The 23,677-nt window shown below is 45.5% G+C and overlaps 3 protein-coding genes across 3 annotated transcripts; 1 reads left to right on the forward strand and 2 right to left on the reverse strand.

Moving 5' to 3' along the window:
* Positions 1 to 3,331: 3,331 nt before the first annotated feature.
* kifl (kinesin family-like) lies at positions 3,332 to 9,329 on the reverse strand (the record flags this gene model as incomplete). Its single annotated transcript, XM_083673977.1, has 13 exons — positions 3,332 to 3,722; positions 3,919 to 3,997; positions 4,225 to 4,427; positions 4,819 to 4,979; positions 5,616 to 5,826; positions 6,120 to 6,300; positions 6,536 to 6,728; positions 7,000 to 7,099; positions 7,494 to 7,558; positions 8,086 to 8,207; positions 8,413 to 8,559; positions 9,028 to 9,095; positions 9,234 to 9,329. The coding sequence occupies 13 exons, from the start codon at positions 9,327 to 9,329 to the stop codon at positions 3,672 to 3,674; spliced, it is 1,677 nt and encodes a 558-aa protein (XP_083530103.1). The 3' UTR covers positions 3,332 to 3,671.
* Positions 9,330 to 10,008: 679 nt separating this feature from the next.
* LOC310807482 (uncharacterized protein) lies at positions 10,009 to 18,297 on the reverse strand (the record flags this gene model as incomplete). Its single annotated transcript, XM_083673978.1, has 9 exons — positions 18,198 to 18,297; positions 15,545 to 15,599; positions 14,702 to 14,853; positions 13,564 to 13,755; positions 11,889 to 11,990; positions 11,624 to 11,742; positions 10,661 to 10,789; positions 10,422 to 10,544; positions 10,009 to 10,107 (listed from the first exon to the last, which is right to left on the reverse strand). The coding sequence occupies exons 3-9, from the start codon at positions 14,802 to 14,804 to the stop codon at positions 10,009 to 10,011; spliced, it is 867 nt and encodes a 288-aa protein (XP_083530104.1). The 5' UTR covers positions 14,805 to 14,853; positions 15,545 to 15,599; positions 18,198 to 18,297.
* anxa1a (annexin A1a) lies at positions 17,913 to 23,449 on the forward strand. The gene is made up of 12 exons (XM_083672634.1): positions 17,913 to 17,997; positions 18,766 to 18,839; positions 19,412 to 19,502; positions 19,883 to 19,977; positions 20,144 to 20,257; positions 20,740 to 20,830; positions 20,972 to 21,051; positions 21,289 to 21,439; positions 21,626 to 21,721; positions 22,065 to 22,123; positions 22,297 to 22,419; positions 22,806 to 23,449. Exons 1-12 carry the CDS (start codon positions 17,928 to 17,930, stop codon positions 22,863 to 22,865), a joined length of 1,104 nt encoding a protein of 367 aa, XP_083528760.1. The 5' UTR covers positions 17,913 to 17,927; the 3' UTR covers positions 22,866 to 23,449.
* The last annotated feature ends 228 nt before the right edge of the window (positions 23,450 to 23,677 follow it).

Raw genomic sequence — 23,677 nt, forward strand, 5'->3', positions numbered from 1 at the left:
GGAGTGTTGTCTCAGATAAGCGATCGGAGCCTCTGGCATCCCGCAGCGTTCACGCAGAGTTCATCCAAACCCCGCTGACGCACTCCTCTTTCCCTTCCCCTTTCCCCTCGTCCTCATCCTCCTCCTCTGCTCTTCCCCTCCTCTTCTTCCTTCCCCTCATCCTTTTCCTCCTCTGCCACTCCCCTCCCCTCCTTTTCCTCTGCCTCTTCCCCTGCTACGATGGGGAACAGATACTTACTAGAGTTTCCCCCGACGTTTCAACAACCCTGCACCCCCCCCCCCCCACCTCCACCACCATCACCACCACCTCTCTCTGTGCTGCACCCTCCAACAGACTATGATGAGAGATAGTGTTTGGATCCTACCACACCCTATTCTAGGGAGGTGAAAAGGACAGAGCTGTGGTAGCTGTGAAATCCTTATCTCCAAATGTTCTATTTTAATAAAGCAAAACTAGAACGAATGAGCCGTGACGATAAACGTCAGAATAAGATCGATATCTGATCGGACGCTTCACAGTGCGTGTTTCAGAGCAGCAGTTGTGGATGCCTCAGCGATGTCACTCGGATAGAAATGATAGAAATGAAGCTATTTGAGCAGGAGACATGTCCCCCATTCAGACAGCAGTTTACCCAGCCAGAAATCAGAGACCCAACTTGTCTTGGCCTTGTCTAGACGTTACTGTAACTGTATTTTGTTTGTTGTTAGTCCGTCATCCCAACTAATGCCTGTAATTAGTTCGATTTTCTTTGCTTCTAATATGAAATGTGTGACTTGAGAATAAAAAAATTAAAAATGGCGCAATGTGAAACTAAACTGGTTTGTTGTTTGTTGTTTGTGTGTTGTGATTACAATATTGTTTTGATCAGTCGTGTATCTATACTTTTCATAAAAAGCTCTTCAATGGTACACCATGCCGTCAGAGGTGGTGTTAAGAGTTAATCAAACCAGCAGTGTAGGATGTTGCTAGCTTAGCTTAGTTTACCCACATTCCCATTCCATTTGACTCTTTGACTCTGTGTGTGGTCGCATACAGTAGGACACAAAATCTAGGCCTAGTTTGGGGGTGTGGGGGGGGGCGTGGGGGTCGTTGGGGTCGTTAGTTAGTTAATTAGCAAAATATCTGCCATCCTTTCCAGAGAATGTGACCCCAAACCCCCTCTCCCTACCCAACCTCTCTGCACTGCTCTGATCAGTTCATTGTCCGTCACTTAGTTCTAGTCCACAGGGCTCATAGTATGGATTAAACTATGGAGTTATCGTAGAATAACAAACCGCTGTGAGCATGTGTAGAATCCTGCTCTGATCTGAGCAACCAGTACAGCACACTGCACGAACGGGATCAGCGGTTAATGTGGCGGAAACACTTGCTATGGGGTAGAGTACAATATGTATGGATTCAAAAAAATGCTGAGCAATTAGGATGGGCCCCAATCAAGAAAGACAAAGGATGTCTACTGTACTTTGAGTCCCTCCGCATGGATGAAAACACTGGGGGGATTATTCCAGGCCTAAAGCCCAGGACCACACACTCCTGGTGATAGAGGCGGTACCACCAGCAGTGTTCTGCTGCTAAAGCCCAGGACCAGTAGAAATGTTCTGATTCTAAAGCCCAGGATCACACACTCCTGTCATAGAGGCGGTACCAGTAGAAGTGTTCTGATCTTAAAGCCCAGGACCAGTAGAAGTGTTCTGATCTTAAAGCCCAGGACCAGTAGAAATGTTCTGATTCTAAAACCCAGGACCAGTAGAAATGTTCTGATTCTAAAGCCCAGGATCACACACTCCTGTCATAGAGGCGGTACCAGTAGAAGTGTTCTGATCTTAAAGCCCAGGACCAGTAGAAGTGTTCTGATCTTAAAGCCCAGGACCAGTAGAAATGTTCTGATTCTAAAACCCAGGACCAGTAGAAATGTTCTAGCCCAGACAATGTAGCTGGACCAGCTACATTGTCTGGGCTAGAAGATTGTGGACTACCTATAGTGCACTACCTACCGATTGTGGACTACCTATCGTGCACTACCTACCGATTGTGGACTACCTATAGTGCACTACCTATAGCCCTAGAGGCTATACCGTCCCTAATAACCTTGAGGGATTATGGCCATGGAGATGTTTATAAATATGTTCATTCTTCGCCACTAGAGAACTGAACTTCAATAAAATACTCAAGCCAAAATAACTTGGTGGTTGGTTCGTGCCCACTGCCCCCTACTGCTCTCTTTCTCACTGTCCCCCCCCCCCAAACCCTGGCACCCTTTCAGCCCCAGGCATCCCCCCCCCCCCTTCTTGTTGCCAGTCTACAGTGCTCTAATTTTAGTGGACTCCCCGTGGTCCTTAGAACCAACAGGACAGGCCCTTTGCGTGTATGATTGTGACCCTGTCTGTTCCCTGCTATGGAGCTCTGACTGCGTGACTGTGGCGGGCCGTGGGCAGCTCCGCGCCCGCCCTCTACCTGCCAAGCGAGCCCTAATGCGCTCCACACTGAATGCATTCCCCACAATAGAAGCACAAACTGGCCAAGTGACTTCATAATTGCCTCGCCGGTTCCCCCGAAAGAGGCCCCCGTTGGACCCATTCTGATGCCCAGGGACGGCCATTAACGCCCTGCACGCAATGCCCTGAGCCCATGACCTGACAGAGACAGACAGTACGAGACACACACACACACACACACACACACACACACACAAATACACACACATGAATACACACGCATGAATACAACACATATGAACCCAATGTCCCAGGACAGAGAAACGTCAGAGACAGACAGTACAGTATCTTGTACTGTATGTTATTGTTGTTGTTGTTGTTTTTTGTTGTCTTTTATGTTGTCTGTTGATTCTTTATGAACTAATGCTGCACAACAAATTGCCTCAGAGGACATTCAAGTTTTCTGCATCTGAATCTACAGCACACACACATACACACACACACACACACACACACACACACACACACACACACACACACACACACACACACACACACACACACACACACACACACACATACACAGGCATGTTTACTCACATGAACAAAGACAGACAAGTACACACGCATTCCTGGCACAGAGCCCACAGACACAAACACGTATGCCCATATGTACAACACACACATACACATGCATACATATCCACACATACAACACACATATTTTCACATACATATTCATAGATTCAATGAGGTACAGTATATAACACAGACACACACATAATGTTCACATAATTTCACCTCACATCCAGACTAACAACAATCATCCTCATTTTCTCAATGTCAAATCATAGAGAGAATGTTTATTTGCTTATTATGGACATTTCAACTGCGTTTTTATCCAAAGCGATTTACAGTACAGTGATTGCATCATTTCTTTTATATATACAGTTTTATTTGATGGTACTTGTACTTGAAATGAGTGTGCTAGACGCAGTATTAAACTCCCATTGGATTATTTCTCATTGCGTCTATTAGAAGTATTAAGGTAAAGATGGCCGACTTTGCCCCAATTTAACACATATTTGGACATGCAAATTGTGGGTAGATTATCAACTCTCATTATACACAGCACAGGCAGAGCCTAAAACCTACTCCAAACCACATACACATCCAGTCTAAGGACAGTCTAAACACACTCCAAACCCTGTGTTAACCCAGCATGCATCCTCTACTTAGACCTCCTCCTCCTCCACTAGCTGTCCTGTCCTCAGCTTCAAGATCACCTGTCAGAGAGAAGAAAAGCAGGAGGGGAGGGGTGTGTGTGTGTGTGTGTGGGGGGGGAGTAGAAAAACATTCCATCACTTTGACTTAACCTAATTTCACAGACAGTAACATCAGTGTAGACTTGGGTGTTAGCTTCATACTGTGAAATACAATAGGTAGAGTCATGTAACGGTGTATGAGGTATGTAAACGCTACCTCTTTAAGCTGGGCTATCTCTCTGCTCTCTACGTTCCTCTGTGCAGTGTTGGTTATGGCCTTCACTCTTGTGGCATAGCTGGAGGACGAACAAGAGAATAACAAGAGAAACATGTTATGTTAGGTTGTGTGGAGGGCGCTGGTAAGGGCATATTTACTCCTGGTCATTTTGCTTTCTTAGTTGTACTGTATTTCTCTCTCATTGCAGAGCATGTTGGAGCATTATGTCATAGGCAGAGGACGGGGGACAGGGGACGGGGTAGTTTGGGGGTGGCGTGTGTGTTTCTGGGATGTTCAGTCTCTCACATGAGCGAGGTGAGCGTCTCGTCCAGGTTCCCATCGGAGGGCGAGACGTTGGTGATCATGAGCGTCTTGGCGTTGCCACCCAGCGAGTCCTGCATGATCTGGGTGAGCTTGCTGTTTCTGTAGGGCACATGGGGCAGCTCTGACGACAGGGCTGAGATCACATCCCCCAGGGCACTCAGAGACTTGTTAATGGAGTTAGCCTCCTGGAGAGAGGAGGGAGAAGGGGGGGAGAGAGAGAGAGAGAGAGAGAGAGAGAGAGAGAGAGAGAGAGAGAGAGAGACAGAGACAGAGAGAGAGAGAGAGAGAGAGAAACAGGAGAAACGGGAGAAGGGTGGGATGGTTAAAGTTAATATCGATCGACAACATGTCATTTTTTATATTTCAGTTGCACTTTCCCTGATCATATCCATCAGTAATGGGTTAGGGTTAGGGTTAGGGTTAGGGTTAGGGTTCATTCTGCTAGGGTTAGGGTTAGGGTTAGGGTTAGGGTTCATTCTGCTAGGGTTAGGGTTAGGGTTAGGGTTCATTCTGCTAGGGTTAGGGTTAGGGTTAGGGTTAGGGTTAGGGTTCATTCTGCTAGGGTCACCCAGTGACCTTGAGCTGGTCGTCCTTGGCACCGGTCTTGGCTGCTCTCTCACTGCCCGCCAAGTCCACCAGACTCAGCTTGCCACAGCTCACGCTCCCATTGGTCAGATTCCTGCTCTGCACCATGATGCCGATGATCAGGTGGGAGCGAGAGCTCTCCACATTCATCTCTATGGAAACACAGGTGAAACACAGGTGAAACACAGGTGAAGAACATAAGACAGAAGGTATTTTTCGAAATCAAATCATGTTTTAGAATAGTGGCCTCACTGGTGACAGCCATGTATTTGTATTAAAATGTTCAAATGAGAGTAGAGAATATCAACATTGGATTGAAACTGAAAAATTCATTCTACAACAGACAATATGTCTCTTGCATGTGAGGCTGGTGGAGGAAGAAAAAGACGGGCTCTTTGTAATGCATGGAACAGAACATGTTTGATACCATTCCTCATTCCATTCCACGCATCACCCGTCCTCCGATTTCTACCTCCACCAGCCTCCGCTGCTGTACAAGTTTCATCGGTCACAACCCAGGCATATGAAATCTTTTCTGATCCCACCAAGCAGTATCTTCAGATCAGATCTCTTCGTGATATCCCCTCCTAAGGACCAGGGGGAGCCAGAGGGAACCATGCTATAGGACCCCGCTCTCTCCTCCAACATGGCATCTCCTCCTCTCACAACCCTGGTCAGTAATGATGTAGTACCTACCATCCACTCACACTGACTGTGACTAAAACAATTAATCAGAACCATTTAACAGGGGCCCGTTTGAAGTGGGTGTGCTAGGCGTTTGGGCGTACTGGTGGCAGCGATGTGGCGGTTGGCGCTGGCCTGCTGGAACAGGGCAAAGAGCTGCCCGGCACTGGAGGCTTCCTTTGTCTCCGCTCCCTGGGCAAACACAAGCCCCTTTCTGTTCCTCTTAATCTCCACCCGCCTGCTCTGGGCCTCAGACGGGCTCACAAAGAGGTCCCGAAGCCGGTCATTATACAGCTCCAACATGTAGGCAGAGACCTGCGCACGAAGAGGAGGAGGCGAGAGAGGAGAGGAGGAGGAGGAGGAGGAGAGGAGAGGGTCATTATACAGCTCTGACATGTAGGCAGAGACCTGGGCAGAAAGAGGAGAGGAGGAGAGGAGAGGAGGAGGAGGAGGAGGAGAGGAGAGGGTCATTATTCAGCTCCAACATGTAGGCAGAGACCTGAGCATGAAGAGGAGAGGAGGAGAGGACAGGGGGAGAGAGAGAGGAGAGGGGGAGGAGAGGAGAACAAATATGCAGAATCAGTTTCATACCTTCTCTCAGTCATCACCTTGAAGTCAAACCTGGTGCTGTTGTCCTGGATGATATCAAAGACGGAGGTGAAGGCTCTAGGCAGGATGCCTGGACTCCTCTGGTCTTTGTCCCCCACCATGGTGAACGTCTTCCCTGAGCCAGTCTGGCCATACGCAAAGATACACACATTGTAGCCATCGATGGCTGACTGGATCAGTCTGTAGGAGAGAGGGAGAGAAAGAGAGAGGAGGAGAGGGGTAGAAAAGAGGGAGAGGGATACACAGACAGGAGAGGAGGAGAGGGGAAGTAGTAGATAACCATTAGGTTATCTTTGGACTGCTGATTATAGACCTGGAAGGTTTCACCAGCTCCACCAAGCTAACTTAACTCCTGATCATGATGTAACATTCTCAACCAATCACAGCCAGAGGGAGAGGTTTAGGAGGTCAGCACCTGTTGGTGTCGTGGAACACGTCTTCCTGTGTGCTGTCACTGCTGAACACCCGATCGAACTGGAACTCTCGAGGCCCACGGGCAGTTTCCACGGTAACAGAATAATCATCCAGATGCTCAACGACGACGGCCCCTCCCTGCGCCGCCTCGGCTCGACTCAAGGGCCGGATACGACAGAACACGCGAATTTTACCTGTGCCATGAGAAAACACAAATTTCAATGAAATGTGTCTGTGTATGTGTGTGTGTGTGTGTGTGTATGTGTGTGTTGTGTGTGTGTGTGTGTGTGTGTGTGTGTGTGTGTGTGTGTGTGTGTGTGTGTGTGTGTGTGTTCATGCATGCGTCCATGTGTGCGTGTGTCTGTGTGTGTCTGTGTGTGTGTGTGTGTGTGTGTGTGTGTGTGTGTGTGTGTGTGTGTGTGTGTGTGTGTGCATCCGTGTGCGTATGTGTGTGTGTGTGTGTACCTTTCATATCCTCCACCATGTTGTAGTACTTCTTCCTCATGGTCCTTTCTGAAGTGTAGTTCTCTATGACCTTCTTCTTCTCCTCCTTGACCTGCTTAAGCTGCCAAAAGGACACAGAGGAGATCCTCTAATGTAACATAATGACACCCAAGAGGGAAGAAAATAGTGGACAACACCCCTCAAAATATCTCACGACATCCCAAACGCTGTGAACGTTTAGTTGGTCTTTCAATGCCCTTGGGAGATAGTTTTCTCCAGTGGAGGCTTGTGGAGGTAGAAATCGGAGGACAAAATGGAATGAGGAATAGTATCAAACACACGTTTGATACCATTCCTCATTCCATTCCATGCATTACAATGAGCCCATCCCCCGATGTCTACCTCCACCAGCCTCCCCTGGTTTAGTCACATGTTACAGTGGTAAGCTAACCAGGTAGCTAACGTTGCCTTGTTGGCCATTCCACTCCTGTTATTTCCATGTTAATAAAGCTCACCTGGTCTTGTAGCTGTAGGAGCTGCTGTCCTATTACCTTCACTCCCTCTGTTGCTGTTTCACAGTCTGGTAGGAGAGGAGAGGAGAGGAGAGGAGAGGAGAGGAGAGGAGAGGAGAGGAGAGGAGAGGAGAGGAGAGGAGAGGAGAGATGAAAGGAGAGATGAGAGGAGAGATGAGAGGAGAGAGAGGTTTATGTACAGTTAGAACATGATTACATCCAATATCCAGGGAAATATTCTACACAGCATTCATATCTAACCCTAACTCTAACCCTAACCATATTATTACAGTACAACACATTATCAATACAAATCACTATCTACTCAAACCCTCAAAGAAGCATTAACAGTACAAATGTTCATATTGTTTGCATTTATTGCTGTATTTATTGTTTATAATAGTTATTGTTGTGAAGCACTTTGCAACATTGTTCTGTGTAAAAAGTGCAAGACAAATCAACTTGATTGATTGATTGATTGATTGATTGATTGATTGAAATGCATAGCAGTGCTGGAGAGAAAAGTAATACTTATTATTATTATTATTATTATTATTATTATTATTATTATAACAATGATAATAATAATGTTTACCAGAGAGAACTGGGCTAGCTCCGTCTCTGATGCAGTCTAAGGCCATCTGGACGATCTCACACTCCCTCACTGTCTCCTGTAACAACGTCAAGGTGGATTCATACTCCTCTGAGGGCTCCAACCTGTGGGAGGAACAACACATTCCTCACATCACAATCAGGCTTTCTAAAGGGGTTCATAAAAGAATGATCCATATTCTCGTGTTTTCTTTCTAACTAAGTCAAAACAACCTCTTGTTCTCTGTGATATTACTCAAATGGGAGCTACCTCAAAGGCATGTTCAATATGTAGGATGGAATCAATTTTGTAGTCTATTCAGATACTGACCATTCTAAGTCAGTGTGGTCCTCCTCTTTGCGGTTGTGGTCATCTACGGTCATCTGCGTGTGGTCGACTTTCTCTCTGGCTTGGACCAAGGCTGTACGGTTCTCCTCAACCATGCGGTCAAGTAGAATCCTCGCCTCCGTCAACTCACTACAGATATCATGGGCCTATAAGACAAATAGCTTTAGTATGCTTGGAATTTCCCAATTTAGACGGTATACTTGAGAACAGTCCAATAATCTTTATGTACTGTACGTGTGCATCTATTTACCAGATATTTATTTGATCTTTTTATTCTCTTTATTCCAGGTAACATGACTGAAAATGTATTAACACAAGATGATCGCGAGGTTGGTACAGTTCTGTTAGTCAGTTACCTCAGTCGTACCTCAATAAACCAATTTCCCTCTGGGGATTAATACATTATAATCTCATCTAATCTCTTATACAGTATCTCAGCAGTGAATGTCAGTGTGTCCGAAGGGGTGGTTGGACTATGTCACCTTCTGTATGACAGCTCTCAGCAGGACAGTGCAGGGGGGCTGTGGTACTGGTATTGGTAGTACAGGTGTCTGTGTCTCCTCCAGCAGCTCAGTGATCTCCCTCTCCTTCTTATACAAGCTCTCCTTCAGCTCCTCCAGGCGAGCTTGGGCCCCCTCCAGTGGCAGCTCTGTGTCACTGCACCCCTAGGGAAAGTATAGCCTTGTCACAGCAATCCACCACACCATAATAACTCCTGTAGAGGATCTGGAGAGAGTAGACTGATCCTAGATCTGTGCCTAAAGGCAACTTCTCCCTTGATTTCATGCCACGAAAGTGAACACCTGATCTTCATCAGAGGGAGGGACTTCCTGTTGCTCCTCCTCCTGCTGAGAGGTCTTGAGCATCTCCTGGACTTTCCCCACTTCCTGCCTGGCCATTTGCAACTCCTGCAGGGCTATTCAGCATTATAAACCATTAATACATGTGTTATAACACCGTTATTACGTGTTATAAACATACAAACACACGCAGAGACTTACTGGAAGCCTGATGGCTGTGCAGGAGGTCGAGTCTGGTTGAGAATAGCTCCAGCATTTTGCTCTGGTGACAAAGGAACCATTTAGATGAGTGAGCAGAATAATTCAGAAGCAGTCTAAGCAGTGTCATAATCAAAAGCAGACAAACAGCCAATCGTCTCTCTAATTGTTGCCACATCATCTCATAACATTACAAAAGAGCTTTGTTTTTCTGCCTCAGCTGTGGCCACTAGGGGGAGTACCTGACCTGGTGGTGACTGTCAACACCCAACACAGAACATCAAAGGAAGGAGAACCACGGTGCTCTTCATACATTTAAAATGCCCTTTATTTATTCTGCCATATTTAATACAACAAACACTACAAAAACTCAGACGCGCTTCGGCATTGGCCTTCGTCAATTAACCAAAGAGCACCTCTTTTACCAAAGAGCACCTTCAACCTACCAAAGCACACTAGTATATCCCAACAGCGCTTCCCTTCCTTCTTCCGGTTCTAGTTCTACCCAACACAGACACCTCTAGTATCTCTATGGTGGTCAGACCTTCTCTCTCTGCCACCTCTAGTATCTCTATGGTGGTCAGACCTTCTCTCTCTGCCACTGCAGCGCCTCCTCTTTACCCCTCCTCCTCTCAGCCTTCTGGTCCTCCTGCAGCCTCTCATTCTGCCTGCTCAGGGTCTGGATGATACAGGAGAAGAACACGGGGGGGGGGGGGGGGGGGGGGGTACAGAGCAACGTTGGATTAGATTAGATTAGATCAACTTTATTCATCCCTCAAGGAAAGGAGAGCAATGTTGGATGAAAAAGGAAAGAGATTATGAACAATGTCAAATGCTGACTGGTAAATAGATGCTAACTGGATATATACTCTTTTCATACAATTAAATTGGTGATGCTGGATATATAAAACGTGTATAAAATACCAGGGTAATGATGCATAAATGGATTCTATATGGATAAATGAGATAGTTAGTGAAAGGATTGGAGCTCACAGCGACTCTGTCCTCCCAGTCCGATTTCTTCTTCTCTACCTTCTTCTGATAGAGGTCTAGGATTCTCTTTAGAGCATTCAGCTTGTTCTGGTAGTGAGACTTGATCATCTGCACCGTCCTCTCCTACTAACACAGATGAGTGTTAGCACATACAGTAAACACACACATACACACACACATACACACACACATACACACACACACACACACACACACACACACACACACACACAGATCACCTGGTTCTCTCGTGATGCGATCTGAAAGTTCTCTTCCAGCTCCTGCACCATCTCCTGGTGTCTGGTCTTCATAGCCTGCATGTCCTCAGCTATCTGTTGCCATGACAACCACGACAGGTGAAAACCCAGCTGAAAGATGCCGTCATAACAACACAGCGACCGTGCACCACTAAAGATCAGCTGGGAGTTACATGATAGCTTGCCAGGACAAACGGTTGTCATTTGAGATACTGTAAATGGGGTGCATGGGGTACCTTGTCCTCTGATCAGTTATTAACACACACACACACACACACACACACACACACACACACACACACACAGACACACACAGACACACACACACACACACATACACACACACACACACACACACACACACACGCACACGCACACGCACACACACACACACACACACACACACACACACACACACACACGCACACACACACAGGGTATCATGATGCCACCTAATAAAAGCCCCTCCCGGCAACAGCAGGATCAGACATGTGAGTAAGGGAGAGAACACAACGCTGCCTCCCACAATGAGCTCACTGTATTTCTGCCCCCACAGCATAACTAACTGTAGGGCATGTCCCCTTGCTTAGTCACACATCTGACTAATAGCTGGTTCATTTGGGACTAAAACACTATGGGTTTATTTACAGTACTTGAACTACAATTGCGCAGTGTGTGGCTTCATAGAAATGCTCAGATTCTATAGTGTTTTAAACTGCATTTTAACTGTAGGCTAAACTCAGGCTTTTAACTCCTAGATCAGTTCTGGCTCTGCATCTGTGTTATGCAGACTTCAACTGACTCATAGGGGATCTTGACACACAGACACACACACACACACACACACACACACACACACACACACACACACACAGACACACACACACACACACACACACACACACACACACACACACATACACACAGTGTTAAAACAGTATGTACCTGTGTTATACAGAGTTCAGCTGACTCATAGGGGATGTAGATCCTCATGTCCACCGCCCCTTCCGCCTCTATCCCCTGCTGCCTCTCTCTCTCATTGGACGACTGAGACTCTGACAAGCCTATTAGGGGCACAAAATCCAAATTCACTAAATAACCTCATCAATATCTCTTCCTGAATATCTCTTGCTCTCTTCCTTATTTAGGACCATGCTAACCCCTGTACGTACACTCCCACTTCCACCCCTCTGCCCCGGACTGAGTGTACCTTGGTCGACCTCCCCTCCTGGGTCTTTCCTGCGCTCGGCTCCGATCCAACGCCGAAACGTGTCCCACTTCCTCAACCACAAAGGCTTATATTCAACCACAGCTTGAGAGATGAAAGGGTTATGGTTCAAATTGAGGGTATGGTTGAAGGTGGGAGTAATGGCAGGCTTGGGTTTAGGCAGGGTTATAATTAATGTGAGCTGAGGGAAAACGTAGCAGACTGTTGTTCACTTGGTTACATGAGAACTGGTGCTAGAACTTTACATTATTTGACAACAAAAAAGATGCAGTATTGTAAACAATGGTACTACAGTTGCAAATACAATACAATGTAGTATATCAAAGTGGTCATCTTGTGGTGTTGATAAGGCGATCTTATGCAAATCTGAATATCCACTGTATCTGGCAGACTCTTGTCTTGTCCAGCTGTGTGTGTGTGTGTGTGTGTGTGTGTGTGTGTGTGTGTGTGTGTGTGTGTGTGCATGCTAGCTAACCCTTCAACCAGCTGGACCATAATGCTTTGTGTGATAATGCCTCCGCAGCACGGTAGATGGCCAGGCATGGATTCCACTACAAATCCACCTATTGTCAATGTGATGGCAAGGTGCCGTATTGAGTCCTGAAGCTCTAGCTGTGGTAGAGGACAGGAAGGGTGTTGGGGCCTGATTACTCCCTGAACATGTTATGTTGGCTTATCACCCAGATACACTGATGGGGGAGGGGTGAGTAAGGGCTTTTCTAAAACTCCGCAAAAGTTGTTGTCATGATCTTTACAGGGTTTTATACTGTATCTGATGTACTGTTAAAGTACAGGTATGCATATTCTGAGGAGGAAATGTAGTCTTTTGAAAGGAACACACATATCATTGTTTTGATTAAAAATTAATGTTTTATTTATTCAAGTTTAGAGCAAGGTTTACATCTCTGATTATGAGTGGTTTAAACACACGGTTTAATATAATACAGTTTAGTAGTGTTATTAGGAAGGTCCATGGAACCTAGATATCTAAAGGGGTATGGTATAAATCTTCAGCTTTGTACAGTATATTGTATGTAATTTTCATTATAACATGTTTATGCAGAAGTTAGTCCCTGGTTAGTCCAGAAATTTAAGCAGAAGTTAGTCCCGTGAATGAATGAATACTTTCTTCATTTTACCATTCTCTCTTTCATTCTTGCCCCCCCCCCCTCTCTCTTTCTTTCTCTCTCTCTCTGCCTCTTTCTCTCAGAGGAAGAATGTGGGTGTGACATCATGTTCTCCCAGAAACACCTTTTTGTGGAGAGACAGAAATTACATCATGAATGAGAGGAAATAATGTGTTGCCAATGAGTCAACATATCAACTTACTGTTCTTCTACTGTTTTAAACGACATGTTAGGCTTAACTGAAGTAAAGCGTCAATGGTAGTTAGTAGAGATTAGGAGGCTGTTGTTCGCATTTTCAAAATTAAAACCATGGTTTAGGTTTATGGTTTAGTATCGATTTAGATGGGTTTTAAGAATAGGTTTATGCTTGGGTTACAGCTTAGGTTTATTTCATGGTCTTGGATAGTGTGTGTGTGTGTGTGTGTGTGTGTGTGTGTGTGTGTGTGTGTGTGTGTGTGTGTGTGTGTGTGTGTGTGTGTGTGCGTGTGCGTGCGTGCATGCATGCATGTGCGTGCGTGCGTGTGTCTGACCTATGTCCAGCTCCTGGTCCAAGTGTGTGTTGTGTACCGGGCAGGACCTCTGGTGCCGGGCCTCCTCCCTCAGGTCTGGAACACTCCCAGGTAACCCCTCCAGAACCGACATCACCACGGGGGCGGGGCCAATCCGCGAGGAACCCACCGACACCTCAGGGCATGCTGACAGGGTGGTGGTCTCCCAAGCACCTGAGCAAAATTCAAAACAAGGGATTCATGACCAAGAGACTCAGCATAGTTATAACAATGAGAGAATGAATGGATGAGATGTCTCAGATCAGAGCGAGAGAGAGAGAGAGAGAGAGAGAGAGAGAGAGAGAGAGAGAGAGAGAGAGAGAGGGAGAGGAGGGGAAAGAGAGAGGAGGATCGAGACACAGTGAAATTGACAGTGATGAATGAAGACAGACAGAGCAGGTAATTGATAGTAGATATAAAAGGACAGCTGGACCAAAGATGGTGGAGAGCTGGCAGCACATATTAGCCTGGCAATGATAATAGTCTACGTGTTTCCCATCCAAGAGAACAGAACACAGACACACACACACACACACACACACACACACACACACACACACACACACACACACACACACACACGCACACGCACACGCACACACACACGGACACACACTGTGCACTGGAGTGTGTGCACTGTTGCGTTTATGTGAGTTTCTCTCCCACACACTCTCCACTCCTCCCTCTGATGTACTATCCGGTGTGTTTAACAGTGTGAGTGGGGTGAGTGCACACCTGTGGCCTCCATTGTTAGGAGTGATAGAGATCTGAGTGGTAGTGTTGTGTTCGGGCCTGGCGGGCCAGCAGGCCAGCAGACAGGGAGCTTCTCAGGGCTCCAGACACAAGAACCGCCACGCTGGGTTTGTTCTGATAGACTGACTGCTCTGCTGCCTACAAATGGACCCAGCCAAGCAGCTGAAATATTTAAACCTCCTGTGTCTTCGCCTGTCTACACAGCCAGCACATTCCTCTGAGAGGAACCAGCTCCTCACATCTGACACAACGTTAGGTGTAGTGTGTGTGTGTGTGTGTGTGTGTGTGTGTGTGTGTGTGTGTGTGTGTGTGTGTGTGTGTGTGTGTGTGTGTGTGTGTGTTTATGGTACAATAGCAGCACACTTACATGGTTTTGATGCTGGGGCCACAGTGCAGTGCCTCCCTACTTTCTTCCCCAGGAAGGTCAGTGACAGAGAGACATTCTCCGCTCCAGAGGAGTTCACATACATGATGTATGTACGTATGTATGTGTGTGTGCATACGTGTTAGGTGCCAAAGCTGTAAAACAAGGAGGAAGTAAGATGAAAACAACGCAAATCCATTTATCATGCAAAGTCCCATCAAACATACATTTTGTGCTATGGTTTTCATATGTGTGTGTGTATGTGTGTGTGTGTGTGTGTGTGTGTGTGTGTGTGTGTGTGTGTGTGCGTGTGCATACATTTGTGTCTATGCAGCAAAAACAGACAAACAGTGACACTCATCTTCAAGCTCAGAACATTCTACAGATAGCCAAATAGCCCACATAGCAAATTCACCCAGCGGCCGCAGTCCACATGTCTATTTTGACAATGCTAGCCTACGCTACTCTAGGCTAAGGTTGGACCAGGCTACATGGACTGATACAGCCTCATTAAGCCAGAACACAGAGTCACAGAGACTCTGAGGAAAAGGATATCCAAGACAATGTTCCAATCAAAACTACACTGTCTCCTTAGGAACACTAATGCTTACTGTACATTATTGTACTAAGTTCACTAATTCACACTATAAAGTAATTCACACTATAATAAAAACAATATCACATTCTAACTCTATCAATAACTCCTCACACTGCAACAACTGGGTCTACAACCAACTCATATCGTCACTCGCACATGAGATTTATGCCGTCAAAAAGCGCAAGCCACAAGAAAACCAGATGATCAAATCAAATCAAACACATATAGGACTGAATATAAATGAGCACCTTGTATGAGATCAGGTCCCTGCAGGGGTGCTGTGCTGCCGTCCGCCTGCTGTCCCTGTGAGGAGGAAGAGGATCTGGAACATCACTGGCTTTTCTGGGGAACCAAACTCTCATCGCTCTTTAAATATTAAACTTTGGAGATGGGGTTTCATTGGGTATAAGCTTGCCCTGTTAGCCAGCGAATAGCTCCAAACCGTCCTCGGGTTTCCAGTGTGTGTGTGATATAGAGATTGTAACTGGATGCTGGCTGATCCTCAGTCCAGGAGACCCCACACCACTATGGTCTCTGTCACGATCATCATAGTCCAATCCGGGGGGGAGGCAGGTGGAGGTGGAAATCGGAGGACGGGCTCAATGTAATGGAATGGAATGAGGAATGGTATGAAACCACCAGCCTCCCCTGAATATGACCCTGCTGGGGTGGGGGTTCATGTACTGTAGCTGTAGCCGTATCTCCAGGTGTCAGAGAAGGTAGTAGTGGTGGGATACCTGGGAGAACGTCCACAGTCCACACTAGACACAGAGTGTTGTCACTACAGGACATATTCAGCAAGCTGGGTTGTTGTTTTTGTTGTTGTTGTTGTTGTTGTTGTTGTTGTTGTTGCTGAAGCAGAATCAGAGCGGCAACCGGGCGTCAGGTCAGCTCCCCTTGCAGTCTGAATGGTGACACGTTCCGTGAACGGATGAATACTTTCTTCATGTTATCATGTCTCTTGAGCAGGGAAGGCCAGACATTTTTTTTTCTTGTAGTGCAAAAAAGTTGCTATATTTATGTGTTGTATATGTACGTTGTGTATAACATTGTTGGTCCAACTATCTCACTGCTGAGTATGTAACAATAAAGGACTTTGAACTATGAACTAACCTTAGTCAGTCTGTGACTAACAAAGTGAATGGTGAGGGTGGTGTTGGGTCAAATCTGATGTGTGAGTGTGTGTGTGTGTGTGTGTGTGTGTGTGTGTGTGTGTGTGTGTGTGTGTGTGTGTGTGTGTGTGTGTGTGTGTACATGATCATAGAAAGGTAGAAACCACACATCTGATGATCTGACGTGAAGAACACAGAGGGTTGGAGCTCCAGTTAAAAGCATCTGTTGAACACCAGAGGGCCTAAAACCCTTCTGATACCTTTGTAATGAACATCCTGACACTCTGTTCCACAGGAAATGACCAATAGCGTCCCTCCCTCTGCTTCCTTTATCCATAATACCCGCACACACACTGAAAACGTGTCAGGGCCGGCTCTGGCTGACTCTCCTCTGCGAGCTGATGCATCATTATTTGACAGCTATGCTGAGCTGTTAGACAGTGACATGTGTCATTGATTATTGATGATTTAATCTACTTTATTGAACCTCAAACGCCAATCAAAATGGGCTTGCTTGTTTTATTGTGTTTGTCGGGCTTCTGTTCTCATGGACTTGATTAAATCGTGATACGAGGTGATCAGGTTGTTTTGATGATGAAATAGTTAGACAGAGTTTAGATTCAGAGAGGTTGTCATCATCCTGTGTAACTTGTCAATCATTGTTTATTGTTAATCTCAACTGAATGAAACATTGTCTACTGTTCAAACAAGTTGAGCAGGTAGATTACGTTGTGTTAGGTCACAGACATGTTGCACCACACCCTCCAGTCTCAAAGGGAGTATCTCTGGAGGAATTACCGCCACGGTGGTTGTGGTTGTCAAGGATGATGCTAGAGATAATCAACAGACGTGCTTTGGTTAGAAGCAGACCTTCGACATGAGATTGCATCAAACACAAGGCACATTGTAATGCATGGAATGGAATCAGGATTGGTATCAAACATGTGCGTTTGATACCAATCCTCATTCCATACCATGCATTACAATGAGCCCGTCCTCCGATTTCTACCTCCACCAGCCTCCACTCCACTGATGCTGTAGTGTGCAGACATACTGTAGACCCACCTGTCAAGATTGAGGTGTAGAATGGTCTGCTATTGTTTCAAGTGCAAGAATTCAGAAGTATTCATTGCACTTAACAGTCAGTGGTAAAAGGAGGTTTCCTCTTTCTATAGAGATTATTGAAAGCAAACACTAAGGAAATGTAATGTAAGGAAATGTAATATAAGATACTTCATTAATTAATACAATGAACAGTGCATCTAACAGGAAACTATTATTTGATTTAGTCAACTCATATAGGATAAGAGGGCATGCTGCAGTCCTCATATGTGAAGTTTTTTTTCTTTTTTTTTCTTCCGCTAGTAAACTGATCCAACTTTTATACACAACTTCACTTTTGCACGCGCTGGATGGAAACTTTTCCGTGGTCTCGCAACCAGCGGCTGCCCGTCCAATGGCTGCGGGAGAGGGAGAGTGGGCTGCACCCGTTGCTAGGTGGGGTTTATACTGGATATAAATGCATGAGTGTTACTTCCATAACGCCCCTGGAATCTCACTCTGTCAGAAAGTCTCCCTTTGGCCAACTGGTAAGACTTTCAGCTTTGATTTGGAATATATGTCCAGCATATTGATTTTTTATTTTTATTTTGACGATCAGATGTGAGCAACATTGACATATTTTGTTTAGAATGGCCTACCTGATGTGTAGGTGCAGATGCCGCTAAGGTTGGTAGCCAAAGTGGGTGTGGCGCGATGTAATGATGCGTCAGAATTAATAGTTTCATACCTTGAAGTATAGGGCAGCAACTTTCAGATGTCTTCTGAGGTTTGGCGTTCAGATAATTATGTGTGGAAACAGTTATACAGATTTTGAGTTGAGAGTTGCAAGCTCTTCTCGATTGGAATTAGGTGTGGTCACCAGATTTTTGCCATGCCATTGCGAAATGAAGCTGTGGGTACAAAGCTAGACAAATATTTCATAATTTTGGAACAGAGGAATTATTTTTACGCATGCGCTACAATCTGTCCACATACGTATATTCTGTTTTTATGGAATGCATTGATCAATAACTGATGCTTGTGAGTTTAGAAGCAGTTTCAAATTTATTCTAGAAAGATCATGATGATGATGATGATGGTGGTGATGGCGATTTTGGTCAGAGTATTCACAGCAGTTTAACTCCAATCACTTTATTTATTGAAACACCAAAGTCTCTGGTGTTCACAGCTCACAACTGTTTGTTTTGCTTTTCACTTTAAATGGAAAACGAAACTGTCAAAAAAAAAAGTGCCACAGTGTATAAATACAGTTATTTCAATGTTGTATTCCCCTGTCGTCCTCTGTGTCTCTGCAGACTTCAGCTCCACCATGTCGTTCATCAGAGAGTTCCTCCAGCAGACCGTCTACCTCGGCCTGCCCGATGACTCAGTATGCTTCTGTTCCAACTTCCACCGTTGCTAGGGGAACCACTCAAATCTACTATTTTTTTCTCTTCCTGTGGTATGCTTGTGTGGAAAAACTTACCAGGCTGTGTGTGTACAGGCCAGGGAGGGAGTGGTAGAGGGTGAACTGTACTTTCACAGGGAGGGAAAAGGGTATGAGTCTGAATGAAAACGAATGGGAGTGGGAGACTACAGATATGGATGGAGGTGAACAGACAGAAATCTTGCCTGAGAAAGATTTTTTCTTTTAAAGAGAGGAGATACAGTAAGAGATAGAGGAGGGTAGTAGAGAGGGGTGACCCGACTCATCCTTGTGAGTCATGACTCATGACTCATAAATGTAGGAATTTGTGCCCCTCCCGTCTTGATAAACAGAGGAAATAACTCTTTGTACATCTTTTCTCTTTCCCTCCCCCTATTTTTAATATGTAGTCTGGTGACATTTCTTCAGTGAGATCCTGTCTTCTATTCCTCTCTGTGCTTCGATGCTTTTACTTTTGATTTGTTGTACTGCTCATTGATTGGTTGGAGGCTAAGTGGAAGTGCTCTGTCTCTCAGGTCTTACCCAATGAGGGGACAGTGACTCCCAACCCGCATTTCAGTGCTGATGGAGATGCAGGAATCTTGGATAAGGCCATCAAGGCTAAAGGTGAGGTTGAACACACACACACACACACACACACACACACACACACACACACACAAACACACACGGAGGACACAACATTCCTCTTAGTTTAAGAGAAATCACTCAATGTAGGGGTACGCAGTGAGAGAGAATGTGAGCATGTGTGTGCATGCCTGGGTCTGTTTGTCTAGTGTCTTGCTAGTGTTCAGGCCTATCTCTACTCTGAGACCACTCTGCCCCCTGCTGGCCTATGCACGTCACTACCAACAGGAGCTTACATTCCTCTTGTTGATGTCGCCCACCAAAACAAACCTGTGTTATCAGCCATGCTGTTACTGTGGCTGGTTGTGAGAAACCACCATAATAATGTCATGTCCTTCTGTCGTGTCTCTGTGGTGTAGGTGTGGATGAGAACACCATCATCGATGTTCTGGTGAAGAAAAGCAACGCCCAGAGACAGCAGATCAAAGCTTGCTACCAAAAGGCCAGCGGAAAGGTTAGACTCTCTCTGTCTCTTTCTCTCTCTCTGTAATACAATGTGTTTTTTCGACTTGAGGACTGCTTCCTTTCACACACACACACACACACACACACACACACACACACACACACACACACACACACACACACTTCTTAAGTGTATTTCACCCCTCTCTCTGCAGCCCCTGGAGACGGCGTTGAAGGCGGCCCTAAAGGGAGAGCTGGAGAATGTGGTTTTGGCTCTGCTGAAAACACCAGCCCAGTACGACGCCCAGCAGCTCAAACTGGCCATGAAGGTACACACACACACACACACACACACACACACACACACACACACACCCATAGTGCATGTGGGGGTTGAAAGAGACTGAATAAACCTAGATAAAAATAAGTGGAAGAGGAAGCCGTAATGTCGTCATCCTCTATTCTTGCTGATTAGTCACACCCATCCACTTCCTCACATTCAGCCAATGATAACTCTCAGGTTGGAGAGACAAAAGTTGTGTCTTTTTACTTTTTACGTGAATCAGTAATCGTGAAGCTAATTAGGCAGTTATTGTGACAAAGGGAAAACCTATTATGTTTGGATATTAGTGACAATACTGTCTAATTAGCTTGTACTGATTCAAGGTTACACAACTCACTCAAGTCCATGTGTGTGGGATGAGTGTCCTTGTTGACCTTTAACACCCCTTTCTCTCTCTCTCTCTCTCTCTCTCTCTCTCTCTCTCTCTCTCTCTCTCTCTCTCTCTCTCTCTCTCTCTCTCTGTCTCAGGGTTTGGGTACAGATGAGGATACTCTGATTGAGATCTTGGCCTCCAGAACCAACAGGGAGATCACAGAGATCAAGAAAGCCTACAAGGAAGGTGTGTGTGTGTGTGTGTGTGTGTGTATGTGTGTTATTACGAGTAAATGATCAGGTAAATATTGAAACATGCCCGTGTTACTGCTCTGTATGTTAGAGGATATGAAGAGTGGCCCATAAACATGTGATTTTTCATTACTAGATCACAAGAAGGACCTGGAGGCTGACATCAAGTCAGACACAGGCGGAGACTTCAAGAATGCTCTTCTCGCCCTCTGCAAGGTGTGTGTGTGCCTGTGTGTGCCTGTGTGTGTGTGTGCCTGTGTGTGTGTGTGTGCCTGTGTGTGTGCCTGCGTGTGTGTGCCTGTGTGTGTGTGTGTGTGTGTGTGCCTGTGTGTGTGTGTGTGTGTGTGTGTGTGTGTGTGTGTGTGTGTGTGTGTGTGTGTGTGTATGTGTGTGTGAAACTATCTGAGCCATAGTTACTCATAGCTACGTCTCCCCCCTCTGCCTGTGCTGTAGGCCGCGCGGCCTGAGGAGTTGAAGGTGAATGATGACCTGGCTGACAGTGATGCCAGGGCCATGTACGAGGCTGGGGAGAAGAGGAAGGGAACAGACTGCTCTGTCTTTATAGATATCCTGACCTCCAGGAGTGCTCCTCAACTCCGCAAAGGTACACACACACACACACACACACACACCCACACACACACACATACACACACACACACACACACACACACACACACACACACCCACACACACCCACACAGACATTTTTTCATGCTTTAACATTTATTGCTAGCCTGTCAAAAGACATAACATAATGTAACATAACGTCTGTCTCTCTCTGTCTCAGCGTTTGAGAGGTACACCAAGTACAGTAAGGTGGACGTGGCGAAGGCTCTTGACCTGGAGCTGAAGGGAGACATCGAGTCCTGCCTGACTGCAGTAGGTGAGAGAACATGGCCAAGCCTACAGAACATGGCCAAGCCTACAGAACATGACCAAGCCTACAGAACATGACCAAGCCTACAGAACATGACCAAGCCTACAGAACATGGCCAAGCCTACAGAACATGGCCAAGCCTACAGAACATGTCCAAGCCTACAAAATACGTTCTGCTGCTCCCTCAAGCCACATCCACATCCTCCTTTAATGTACCAGACCCATCTCTGCCAAACCTCCCCCTATATACCCTTATCTATATAGCTGTAGCTCTGCTTGTACATTGAATCCAGCTGTGTAGAATGCTGCTCTCTCTTGTTCTCACGCTGGTTTCCTATCTGTTCCTCAGTGAAGTGTGTTGGGAGCAAGCCTGCCTTCTTTGCTGAGAAACTCAACCTGGCAATGAAGGTAAAAGTCATTCTGTTAAACAAATGTTTTGATGGTGTTTTTTTTTATGGGTGATAATCAACACAAGAATAAAGTGAATGCAATGGTTATGTATGACAGGGCTCTCAGAGAAGAAGATACTGTATGTTATGGAACCTACACTTTTCAATCTGTGTATGTGTGTCAATCTTCAGGGTTCTGGAACCAAGACTAAGATTCTGACCCGGATCATGGTGAGCCGATCTGAGGTGGACCTGGTGAGGATCAAACAGGAGTACAAGAAGAAGTTTGGCAAAACCCTCTATCAGGACATTCTGGTGAGCACACTGCTAATGGTGGAAATCAAACACTATGGGCCAGTTCACTTTAGACAGCCTCGTCCTCGACTAAGTCACACGTTCAATCGAGACTCTCTATTGAAGACACTGTTCAATGGAGAATTGAATAAAGCATCATAAGGAAGACTATGCTTAAAGGAGAACAGTCCATGACTCAAAAATCATTTTCAAGTATAGTGTATTTCTATAAACATAAGCTTGTCATAAGGATATCTATGAGGCTTTAATGCACAAAATAATTGATAATTAATAATAATATTTACGGTGGACTGATGAGAAATATCCTTGAAAAAATTTGTCAGTAAAGTACTGCTTTAATGATCAGTAGAGTGACTATGTGTCCTGTCTTGTTCCTAACCCCTCAGGATGACTGTAAGGGAGATTATGAGAAGATCCTGCTGGCTCTGTGTGGCGAGAACAACTGACCTCCCTCCCCTACTGTATCTAACTTGGATGCAACTGACGCTGTGGGAGAACACAGCGGCCGCAGGGCATGATTGCCAAAGGAGAAATACCATTTTATATTCTGAAGCACAAATGGATCAAATACCTCTTGACAATACATTCAGATACCTGGGCTGCATTTGAGTAGTCGGGTAATACGGAGCCCACTGGAGTAGACACCAAAGTGCAAAATCCCCAAAATCAAGCGCACCTCAAATATGTTCATTCATGCAAATGTATTTGGCCTGTTAGGTCTGTTGTGAATCATACACGCCCCCCATGGCTCAGTACTGTACATGCTTCCCCACTGCAAACAGTTACCAACCACCATGACAGCTTGAATCTGCAGTGCTGGCGTTGTCCTGGTTGTCCCTATCTGCGACAGCAAAAAGCACAGTTAACATGGCCAACAACATGGTGGAGTTTAGGCTTCAGTAGACTTGGTGATCCACAGTGCAGTGTATTCAAAGTATAGCAGACACCTATCAGCTTGTTGTGTGCCAAATGCAGTGCACTCTGGATAACTAGGAGTAACTTTTTTGCAATAAAGCTTTTTATATTGAAATGAATGGTCTCTTCTCCTTTTTTTTGTGCAACCTTTTTAAAGGTGTATTTCCACTTTTGTAAACCATGGGCTCGATTTTACCCTAGCTGTTGATGGTTGTGAATAGGCTCCTTGGCCTAGACAAGATAGCATTTCATGCTTTAGTCAATGAACATGAAGTAATAGCAAACCCTATTAAATATGGTAATGCGATGATGCAGGTATGATGAATGTTTTGGGAGAAATAAA

Source organism: Argentina silus (assembly GCF_951799395.1).
Source record: "Argentina silus genome assembly, chromosome: 7".
NCBI lineage: Eukaryota > Metazoa > Chordata > Actinopteri > Argentiniformes > Argentinidae > Argentina > Argentina silus.